The sequence below is a fragment of the Benincasa hispida genome, chromosome 1 (assembly GCF_009727055.1).
Source record: "Benincasa hispida cultivar B227 chromosome 1, ASM972705v1, whole genome shotgun sequence".
Lineage (NCBI taxonomy): Eukaryota > Viridiplantae > Streptophyta > Magnoliopsida > Cucurbitales > Cucurbitaceae > Benincasa > Benincasa hispida.
In genome coordinates, this window is record NC_052349.1 from 33020382 (window position 1) to 33031709 (window position 11328).

Here is an 11328-nt window from a genome sequence, read left to right on the forward strand (position 1 = left end):
ATTGAGTTCTTCGATAAATGTGAAAAGTAGATTAAGAGAAAAAGATGAATTATTCAAATATGGGGGAAAAATCTAGTACTACTATAGTATCAATTCCTTATTTGACATGTAATGAATAATATATTATTTATTTACTTTGTATAGATGAAAAAATAAGTTACTAGATAAATGTACAAACTTCTATAGTATCATTTGATATATATATGTTTGTTTTAGAAGTTAACATTTTGGATCAAATCTTCAGATTTCATGTAAAAATAAGTTGTTCAATCGTTCAATTATTTCAAATTTGTTAACTTAAATCTACTTGTGTCGATATTTTATTTTTTAAAGTTAGAGATTAAACTAAAAGTTCAAATCTTCACCTCTTATATCAATGTGAGTACAATTCATTTATACATTCAATTTTTAAAATTGGAGATTAAGTTAAAGGTTCAAATTTTGACGTCAATATGAATATAAATTCTTTTTAATAGTAAAAGATCTAAATTACATATTTTATGATTAACACGTTTCATGCGCGTGAGTATAGTTAAGTCGTTATATATACTTTTATATATTATATATTGTTAAGGTGGAGAATCACGTCTCATGCCCACTCCATCTTCACGTGTTTGAAGTTTGAACTTAAAAATAGAAAGGTTATGAGTAAACATCCTAAAACCAAATAAATATATACATATTTTAAGAATATTAAAATAAAATATTTAAAAAGAGAGAAAAAATCAAATAAGTACAAAAGTTAAACTTGTGAAGGTCCGTTCGGTCGTTCGTTCCTCCACGGCCGAAATTAGAATCAACCTGTCAGCGTCCATCCTCTTCCTCTTCTTCTCTCTTTCGTGTGTAGAGGAAATTTTGATAGTTTCAGGGCTTTTGTTGTTACTGGGATTTTCCATGGAAGTTTCGTTAACTTCAATGCTACCAACATTCAAGCTCCGCCGTTCTACTGACTTTAGTTGTCCTTGCCGCTGTTATTGTTGTTGTTCTTGCTGCTGGGGTTTGGTTTAGTTCAATTTTTTTGCTCTCTGATCGTGTTTGTGTTATGATCGGTGTATCTTTTTGGGGTTTCGAATTCGTTTGCTAGGGTTGTTGGGTTGGGTTTGTTTGTACTTAATGGATTTGTCTAATTCTCAGTCTAATCTTTCTCGTGGACGTGCTTCGCCGCCCCACCGCGCTCAGATTGCCGATGATTCTATACTGCTTCATCTCGATTCTTCTCGACGGGGACCCACGTATTCGTCTCCCCCTGTTCCTCTTCAGTTGATGGAACCGCAGACGGAGAATCAGAGATACGAGAATGGAGATGCCAAGAGAGATGGCGATGACTACGAAGATAGAGATGTAGAAGAGTTTCGTATTCTGGGTCATTCTATGTGCTTGAAGCGCCGAAGAGATGGCGAATCTTCGTCCTTATTGGGTTCTACAAAGAGAGTTTCGTGTGAATTCGATATGGAGACACGAAGGAATGCTGTACGCGCGTGGGGTAACCAGACCCTTCGAGCCGCCGACTCGAAGCTATTTGGGATTATGGAGAAGGAGAAACAGAGGCAAATCATGGGCATTGAATTGATTGCTTCTGAAAATTATGTGTGTCGGGCAGTCATGGAAGCACTTGGAAGTCACTTGACTAATAAGTACTCCGAAGGTATGCCCGGTGCGAGGTATTATGGTGGAAACCAATATATAGACGAGATAGAAACCCTATGTCGTGAGCGCGCATTGGCGGCGTTTGATCTTAATTCTCATGCTTGGGGAGTAAATGTTCAACCTTATTCATGCACGTCTGCGAACTTTGCTGTCTACACTGGTCTGTTACTGCCCGGCGATCGAATCATGGCGTTGGATTCTCCTTCTGGTGGCAATCCTAGTCATGGCTACTGTACTCGAAATGGGAAAAAGGTTACTGGGGCTTCAATTTTCTTTGAGAGTTTTCCGTATAAGGTCAATCATCAAACTGGTTATATCGATTATGATAAGCTTGAGGAGAGGGCGCTTGACTTTCGCCCAAAATTACTTATTTGTGGGGGTAGCGCATATCCTCGTGAATTGGATTATGCAAGGTTTAGGCAGATTGCAGACAAGTGTGGAGCAGTTCTGATGTGTGATATGGCTCAAATTAGTGGCCTTGTTGCTGCTAAGGTGTGAATTTTTCTCCATCTTTAGCGATGATCTATCCCTTGAATGATTGTGTATAAAGGTTTTCTTATCATATGTTCTAATTACTATCACGTTTTCATTCTCTTGGGTTGCAATTTAGTTGAATTGTTCTATGAAACTTCAAAGGCTTCAAAGTTGGTTGTGTGGAAATTCATTGTAGTTTTTGGTATTTAGGTTATGAATGGCTATGAAACTTAGTGATAGGGGAGTGTACCTTATCAAGGGATGTTGCCATACACTAATTTTAGGCCTTAACGCCAGTTTAGAAGTGTGTTGGGCCAAGATGTCAACCCCATTGATTTTATTATTACTACTTTTTTGGGGGCCAAGATGTTTTGGTATTTATCGTTTCATGGAGGATATGTATTTATTAGGAAAACTGCGTCTATTATTTTTTCTCAGGAGTAGGACAATGTTACCATGTTCCTTCAATATTTAGCCAAAGTTTTATTATCCCAATGAGAACTGAAACCTTTTAGAAACATTGTGAATGCTTTTGAATCTTTAAGCTTATGAATTATGGAATTGTTTATCCATTTTTACTTTTTATTGAAATTTTTTTTCCCTTTCTATTTGGTTCTATTATACAGTTCTGTTTGACTGTGTGCTGATGCAATTCTCAGTATAATTCTTTTACATCTGTAATTGTTTGTTCACCAGTACTTCATATGTGTAATCTTGTAATTTTAGACAAAGAATTATTCCTATTCTGTATATATTTTGATTTTGATTTGAATTTTTTTACAGGAATGTGTGAGCCCTTTTGAGTACTGTGATGTTGTGACTTCAACTACTCATAAGAGCCTTCGAGGTCCAAGGGGAGGTATAATTTTTTATAAGAAGGGTTATAAGCCAAGGGGAAGAGCAATCGTTCTGTATCAAGGAAATGACCCTGAGGAATATGACTTTGAGGAGAGGATAAACTTCGCTGTTTTTCCATCCTTACAAGGTGGACCACACAATAACCATATTGCTGCTCTTGCTGTGGCCCTAAAACAAGTGGCTACTCCAGAGTACAAGGCATATATGCAGCAGGTGAAAAAGAATGCTCAAGCCTTGGCTTCTGCTTTACTTCGAAGGAATTACAAGCTTGTAACAGGTGGCACTGATAATCACATGGTACTCTGGGATCTAAGGTCCTTGGGATTGTCAGGTGATAATTTTGATTTGAATTTTGCTAATTGATGTGGACATGATACATTTTAGGTGCACAAGCACAACTAGCTTTTTGTTTGTCTAGGGGAAAGAGGTGCAAACTGAAACATTGCTCATGCAAAGTGAGGTTTTATTGTGTTGTGCACTGTGGGTTGAGATTCGAGGAAATTGTATATTATTACATAACATGAGTTACATAATTTGGAAGAAATATATCTCTTCTATCGACTGTATAACAATACAAAACAGGATATTATAGTTAACTACGCTTAAAAAGTACTTGCTTAGGCACAAATATGTTCTTTTAGCAGACTCTGCTATGTTTCTTTTTTCCATTAATGCATTAATTTTTCTTTGTCAAATGCACTATTAAGAAAGTTGAATACGTTTTTTAGTTAGTAAGGTGGTAGAAGTGAAAGAATTTGGTTGGAAAGAAATTAGAGAATTTTTGGTAAGTCATTTTTTTTTTCTTTTTTTTTTTTTTAAATTTTATAGAAATAACAACGAATAAGAGAATATAAGAGCATATGAATAACCAAGCCCACGAAAACCACATCAAACAAAAGGTGTCCAACTAAGTGAAAAAAATGACAAAAGTGACAAGCACCTCACTATGGTCCCTCTCCATCCTTTAAAGTTTTAAACATTCTGTTATTTCTTTCCATAAAACCCATAACAAGGCACACACCCCAACCTCCCAAAGAAAGCGACCATTCCGCCTCAAAGGCGGATGGAGGAGGAACTTCTCGATCGAATCACCGATACTCCTTTGAGGAGTCAACATGAAACCAAACTTCTGGAAAAGATTGTTACAAATCGACCTTGCAAACTCACAGCTCTAGAGGAGACGGTCTAGATTTTTCTCCGCCTTTCGGCAAAGATACAACAGAAGGGATTAATTAGTGAAGGTAATGTCCTCAAAAGCTGGTCCATCAAGTTCACACAACCAAGTAAAATTGGCCAAGAATAGAACTTAACTTTAATTGGAATATTAATCCTCCACAAGGCATCAAAGATAGACTAACGGGAGGGGGATTCAACAAGTACTGAAAGAACGACTTACAAAAGAAGCCTTCTAATGAGTAGAGACTACACAGACACATCCCTTCTCCCAAGCCTAATACCAAACTCTCCAATCAAAGACAGAAGAGTGACAACATTTGTTTTTTCCCTATCAGTCAACGACCAACTAAAGCCAAACGAGAAAGAAACATAGCTCCTTGACCAAAATTAGAAAGTCAGATATAAGGCAATGCTTAAGGGAAAACAAATGATAAAAAGAGGAAACGTTGAACAGAGGGGTCTATCCCACAAATCCTCCCAAAAATACATTTCTTTATTCTCCCTCACCTCACAACGAACAAGGTGGGAGAACGAAGGGAGCTGAGAAGAAATGTCCTTCTAGAGGTTCCAGAAAGTGCCTCTAACCCCACTCGAGGGCCCATTAAAGGGATGAAGCCCATGCCTGCTAACAATAACTCTATGCCATGAGTAATTGGGCTCAAGGGGCAATGGCACGACCGCTTGGCCATCAAGGTTTTGTTGCGAATCCTTAAACTACCAATTTCAAGACCCCCCCACCCCAACTCATCGACGTTGCAATGAACTCCCAGTTGACCAATTGCGAACCTTTTCTTCATCGGCCCCTTCCCATAGAAAATCACGCATGAGCTTCTAAATACTTTAGCAAATTTACAAGCAGACAGTGAAACAAAGGAAATGCATTAGACAAATTAGAAACTAGGAATGCTTGATCTCCTATGAGAAAAAAGCTATGTTTTCGTTTAGAGAGGGTTCACTATCGACTTAATCTCATACAAGTTCTTTGCTTTCCCATCTGTGGCTATCTTTCTCCATATCAGCTGTTGGTTCAACAGTGGGTGCTTTTGGTTTGACTTTTCTTTGTTTATGGTGTGCCTTGGTTTAATGTTTCTTGGATTGTTGTTTTGTTTGGTTTTACCCTTTTATTGAGGGTATCTTACATTGTCAATCCATCATACATCTTTCTATTTATCTCTCCCTTTTGTCACCTCCTTTCCATTAGTTTTGGTATCTTTTTCTGTTGATGGGGGTTTCCCTTTGGTTCTTCATGCATCTCTTTATGAGGCTTATTTGATTCTCTTTGGATATTTCATTTATCAATGAAATGGTTTTTTATCCAAAATAATACTTTTGCAAACTGAACAAGGGGCTCAAAAAAGAGAGAAGTAGTAAATAGGAATGATGCTAAGATTGTGTTAACTTAGTTGAGATGGCCAGGTGCATCTACTGACTCACAGCTTTGTTTGAAATTGTAATCTCTTTCTGTTTCATTGTATTCAGGGCACTAGTCTCTTTTCATTATATCAATGAAAAGATTATTTCCGTTTCGAAAAATAGGAGAGAGAGAAGTAAATAGGAATGCCACTCAACACCGAAGGTAAGTTTTCTTTTTGGTGGGACCACTTTGAAATCATCCAGATTAAGGTTTCTTGTAGGTGTTTGTCAAAATCTTGTTCGGGAGACTCTTTACAAGCTATTTGCAATAATTGGGAAGCTTTCATGTAGCTCTGTGGTTCTTTTCCCGTGGTTTTCTGCAGCTTTGTTCTTTAGTTACCTTATGTTTTAGTTTGTTTCTTGTCTTTTCTTTGCACTTGTCTGTTCTTTTCTATTCCGAAGTCTACTCTTTGTAGGCTTCACCTTTCTCTATCAATAATATTATTGTTTCCTTTTCAACCTGGGGTAAAATAATGAACAAGGCATATGATTGTCAGGCAAGGAAAGTCTTAGCGTTAGGAGTGCAAGTCAAATCGAGCTTAATCAGTCAGCAGTGGTCTGGGAATTTGGGATGTGGCACATTGCCCATCCTCTGAGTCGACTGATTATGCATATCCTATTTCCTCAGTTTTAAAATTTATTTTTCCTTAATTTCCTTGCTACTTTGAATCGTCCATCGTGTAATCCAATTCCAATTCATTCCTTTCCTTTAGATGAGAAACGTGGAATTCTTCATTTTGTTTTTGAAATGGAAATGTCTCTTTTCATTGAAGAGGTTAAAAGAGTCTAATACTCAAAATACCATGTACGAAATAAAGTGCTAGATACAATATCAAAACTGAAGACACTAGAATAACCACAAAAAAAATGACATCAATAAAGAGCAAATACAATACAAACACAAAATAAACATTAAGCTGGAAAAATAATGGCACTCCAATTTAAGTATAGATCTTGGAAATTTCTGCAAAAGATTTAGAAAGAGTGCAGTAGGAAGAAGCGTTAATGTGAGCAGCATGAAAATGATCCATCCTATCAATCATGAAAAACCCTTTCTTTCCTTTCAAACCAAATTTCATCCACCAAAGCTTTAATCGCATTAGACCTAATCCACTAAGGACAAGATTTCAAGGGTAGGCAAACCAAAACCTGAACCACATTTGATTTAAAATCCTCACCAAACACCCCAACGGATATTGAAGGAAGAGAACAAATGCCACGAGCATAGTATAACATAACCGCAGTCAAAGAAAAGGTGCTGCAAATCTTCACTTTCAGCCATATAAAGAGGACAAATAGATGGAGACAAGCTATGAGAAGGGAGCTTTCATTGAATAACAGGAGCTATTTGAAGACCCAAAAATCATAATCTAAACAAGGATGTGAACACATCTTGGGCTCTTTGACTTCCATAATGCTTAAAAAGAAGTGCTTTTAAAGTTGTGTTATCCAAAGGAGGAGAAGAAGTCAAGTGCTTGGATAAGGACTTAACTGAGAATATTCCAGAAGCTTCCAAGGACCAAATATGCCGACCCAAATTCCCAATCACCCTTTTGTCTAAAATCAGGGCTGGAAGATTTTGAAATTCAATACTCTCATCTTCTTTCAGCAACCGACGGAGGTAGCTGGACCAAGATGAAGAGGTTCATCCCAATGTTCAGACACTAAGCCCTTTGGATGAAGAGTAATCCTGAAAAGGCCTGGGAACACAAAGTCACCAAATCAATCCAAAAATCATGTCAGAAAGCAATTCTATTACCACAACCAAGCTTAAAAACAGCCAAAGCCTCTACTTTTAGCCAATTCTTTATCTTATTGGTATGGTGAAATTATAAAAGAGCGCAAACAAAGTGCCTATAGATTTGCCATTGGACAATAATAGAAATGAGGTTGTATGTTCTAAAAAGAGGACCAAGAGAGCAATGTAAGTGAGATGATAAAATAATTCATCAAAGCTGGTGGTTTAATCTTTAAAGATGTGGTGATTGCATATAAACCTAAAGAAAAAAGAAAGCTTTAATGTAGCAACCCCATAAAACTTCCTTTTTTCCTAGAAGGGTGACAAATGAGGATGACTTTGAGGAGAGTGTTCATATTTCATGGTAGGCCAACGTGCCAATTGAAGGTCATAACTCATAAGAATATCTGCCAGAATTGGTCTGCAAAAAGTTGAGTAATGGATAGATGGAACAAGGTTTCATGCTCCCTTTGTTTTCTTTTTTGGGTAGAATGTTCACAGTTCAAATATTACCATGGCTAAGATCCCGTATGGAAAACTTACTTTTCTTTGGAATAAGAAAATGCCATAGCTGTGAGTTTAAGGTAGTAGTAGTACATTTAGGGAGGAATCAAGACGGTGGACATTTAAGTGAGAGACTTTGTAGTAAAAATCCAATTCCAACTCCAAGCTCTTCTTTCTTGGAATCTCTGATATACTTGGACTTCTCCTCGATGGTTTTATTTGAAATTGATATTGGAAACTCAAATCTATTCAAAACCTAAATCCTAATTTATCATCCTTTGATTTCTAAAAACGTGCAAGCCCCCCCATTGCACACCCATCATCGATTTTTTTGATTCATCACTTACACTCAACACTAGTAGGCAAGGATTGAATTCCCAAGACTTCGAATCCTTCCCGAATTGATTAAAGTATAGTTAGTGATTGAATAAGAAGTTGAAGATTGCAAAGGACCGTCCCAGTCAGCAATGACAGATGCACACAGTCAATCCTAGTTTAGTCTGTCAGTTGGCAACAATTACATCTCCTCTCCTCGAGTCTCATTTTTTGAATTTAAATCATTTTTCATTGAACGTTGATTTTCATTATTTAAATCTCAGAAATCAGGCTCTCAATAGGGCAAAGTGAAGTACGAAGGAAAATACACTGCCTAAACCACTAACACCACCATGCCTGATGCAATAAAAAAGAAATTGGAACACTGCCTAAACCCCTCATCAAATGCATCATGTCGCGATGCTTGACACACACCACAAAGGAAAACAGAAAGCTCAACACTGAAAGTCTGAAAGCCTATGGCCATACACTTCCCCTCGCGTAGTAAAAGGAAAGTAAGATAATGGAGAAATTGCCTAATTGACCCGTCCTGGTTAGCATGGTTACTACACATAATATGCAGTTTGACACAGTTTTTCATTTTCTTTTGGATTATTAGCTGTTCGGTTTTCGTTTTGCCCAGAAACTGTGTCATTGCACCCCCTACATGTCATAATCTTTAAAGCACATAACAATATTGGAAAACTGTAGGAAGGGTGATGACTGATGGGAAATGAACCCAAAAAGCCAAGAGGATTTGTTAGAGTTTTTTGATTGGCATTGGCAAATAATTATTGCAGTTAAAAGATCTTTGTTAAAGAAACTTCAAGAAGAAACCTTGTATTCGCATGATGATTAACTCCTAATTTTTCCTCCTCTAGCCAAGTTGTGAAACAATCTTGATTTCATTCTGGTTGAACTTCCATGAGTGATGATTCTATGCTTTGTATTTTAAGGGTTGACACATATGCAAAAATTCAAAAAAATAAGGTCTATCATTAAGCAAAATTGAACTTTTCTAGCACAGTTCATCAAGGATTTTTGTAGAAGGAGCAGTGTTAGAATAGACTGTACTTTTACTTTTGAACCATCACTATTATGAGCAGCAACAGGTAGAAAAGATGAGATCGAGGATTTCTTCTCTGTGTAATATCAGACTTATTGATGAATGATGCCCCTTATAACTGGGTTCCATGGAAATATCTTGTCTTCTTAGAACTTCCTTCCTGCCAAATGGCTTCAGAAGCCTCTTGTTAAGATTGGTGGATCTTCCTAATGAAAAACAATGGATTTGATTTTCATTTGGTGTTAGGTCATGATCCATCTCTAGGACTACATCTTATACAGATAAGGGTTCCAGAGTCTAAAGATTTGGCTCGTAGTAAAATAACTTCATAATGCAGTTCTTCTTGCATAAAGTTTTGTCTTTCAAGGTTGATGTCCTCCACATCCTCCTGTATTGAGCCTGATATTTGGATCATAAGTATAATTCTGACGGTAGTTATGAAACAGCTTTTCTAGAAATGAACTTGCATGAACTTTCAACTGGATGCAGGACATTGTTTCACAGCTAAAGAGATCTTACTATCATAGTGCGTTATGTACTGGACTACAAGAAGATCCCTTTTTCTTGTTTTTCTATTTATATTATACAATGTAAAAAATGAAGACAGATTCTGAATGAGGTAAATCTGTTACAACTCAACTTGTTTTTTGTATTCCATATTTGTATACGTCTGTTTCTTCTAAGTTCTAGTTTGGATGGTACATGTGGCTGTTTAATCTATTATTCTCCATTTATTATATATTGCGTAGTCTTTCTGATGCCATGGTAATTGTAGGTAAAAACTTGGAGCAACTTTGTGAGATGTGCCACATTACTCTCAACAAAATTATAATATTTGGTGATAATGGTGTTATTACTACGGGAGGAGTAAGGATCGGTGAGTTTTCCCTCCTATATTTCATATTTTGGGGTATCCTAGGATTGTAGAGCTCGGTATGCTTTGAGTATGCTTATGAATTAACTGTCTGTTATCCCCGCAGGAACCCCGGCCATGACATCAAGAGGTTGTCTGGAATCTGACTTTGAGGTAATTGTTGAATTTCTTCATACAGCTGCTCAGATTGCAATTTGTATTCAGCAAAAGTATGGGAAGTTGCCAAAGGCATTTCTTACGGGCCTTCAAAGTAATAATGAAGTTGTTGAGCTCAGACACCGTGTTGAAAGTTTTTCAGCTAAATTTGCCATGCCAGGCTTTGAAACTTGAAAGGGTAGTTGGAAATGCATTTGGAAATGGATGGCCATTCGTATTCCCTAAAAAAATCATATTTGCTGCTCATCATGCCTTCCGTATTTAGAACCTATGAAGCTTCTCCCTCACCTGGGGTTGCTGTTTACTCATTTGCCAGCATTTACATATGATCATGTGGTTTGGAGGAGGGTCCTTGCAATCATCAGAAGAGCATTTGGCAGTACCGAACTTTTCTTCTGTAAGGTAGTAAGGGTATACAAGGGATAGAGGCGTCGTGAGCAGTTTTTTTGTGGTTTCATTTTTGGGATTAAATCAACTAAAGAGTTGGTTGTTACGAGGGAATATAATTAAGAATCTAGACTCTAAATTATCAGAGTTCTGGATGACTTTTTGGATCCGATTGTTTATGGCCCAAGCTGAGGAATCATTTTGCCAGCTTGATGTGTGATGATGTGGTAGGAAGTAGGCACAATGCTGATCAATTTCCTTTGATCAGTTTCCATTGTGTAAGTTCTTGCTACTTTTCCTTCATCATAAATTATGTCAAGTTCATTATATTATTATGCAAGTGTCCATTCATCAATGTAGTTAACTTCTCTGAAATTTTATTGGTCCATGATTGTTAATAGAAATTGCTGCCATAGTTCTTGCACTTTTACATTTCCTTTTTGGTTGTTATTGCCATGTTTGATGCATGATCATCTTTTCGACATTGCAGAAGATGTAGTTGTGATGATAGATAAATTGATAAGATGTGATATTTGCATTTGAGTTAGTACATTAGTATTTGTTGAGTTCCTAACCAAACTGTGATCTTTTTTTAGACACAAATGAACTCCATCCTTTTCTAGGTATTGTGGGGTTATATTAATGAGAGTACAAAAACTGTATAGCCTTTTTTCCATTTTGTGTCTTGAAAGTATTGTGCTGATTTTTTGCTTTTACATG

At 36.8% G+C, this 11328-nt stretch overlaps 1 protein-coding gene across 3 annotated transcripts; it reads left to right on the forward strand.

The window, feature by feature from the left end:
- The first annotated feature begins 739 nt into the window (after positions 1–739).
- Positions 740–11032, forward strand: LOC120091845 (serine hydroxymethyltransferase 7-like). 3 transcript variants are annotated; one of them, XR_005485870.1, is made up of 5 exons: positions 740–2139; positions 2905–3310; positions 5635–5731; positions 9681–9810; positions 9967–10068. XR_005485870.1 is itself a non-coding variant. In XM_039050026.1 (4 exons), exons 1-4 carry the CDS (start codon positions 1114–1116, stop codon positions 10393–10395), a joined length of 1758 nt encoding a protein of 585 aa, XP_038905954.1. In that variant the 5' UTR covers positions 742–1113; the 3' UTR covers positions 10396–11032. The 3 variants fall into 3 exon arrangements, 1 of the variants encoding a protein (XP_038905954.1); XR_005485866.1 differs by lacking the exon at positions 9681–9810; XM_039050026.1 differs by lacking the exons at positions 5635–5731; positions 9681–9810 and adding an exon at positions 10172–11032 and having other exon boundaries at positions 742–2139.
- The last annotated feature ends 296 nt before the right edge of the window (positions 11033–11328 follow it).

Bases quoted from the DNA above. Each gene is read 5' to 3' on its own strand.
- LOC120091845 (XM_039050026.1), top strand. From the start codon at position 1,114: ATGGATTTGTCTAATTCTCAGTCTAATCTTTCTCGTGGACGTGCTTCG. The intron at 2,140-2,904 runs GTGTGAATTTTT...ATTTTTTTACAG, and splicing joins GTGGCCTTGTTGCTGCTAAG to GAATGTGTGAGCCCTTTTGA. The intron at 3,311-9,966 runs GTGATAATTTTG...TGGTAATTGTAG, and splicing joins AAGGTCCTTGGGATTGTCAG to GTAAAAACTTGGAGCAACTT.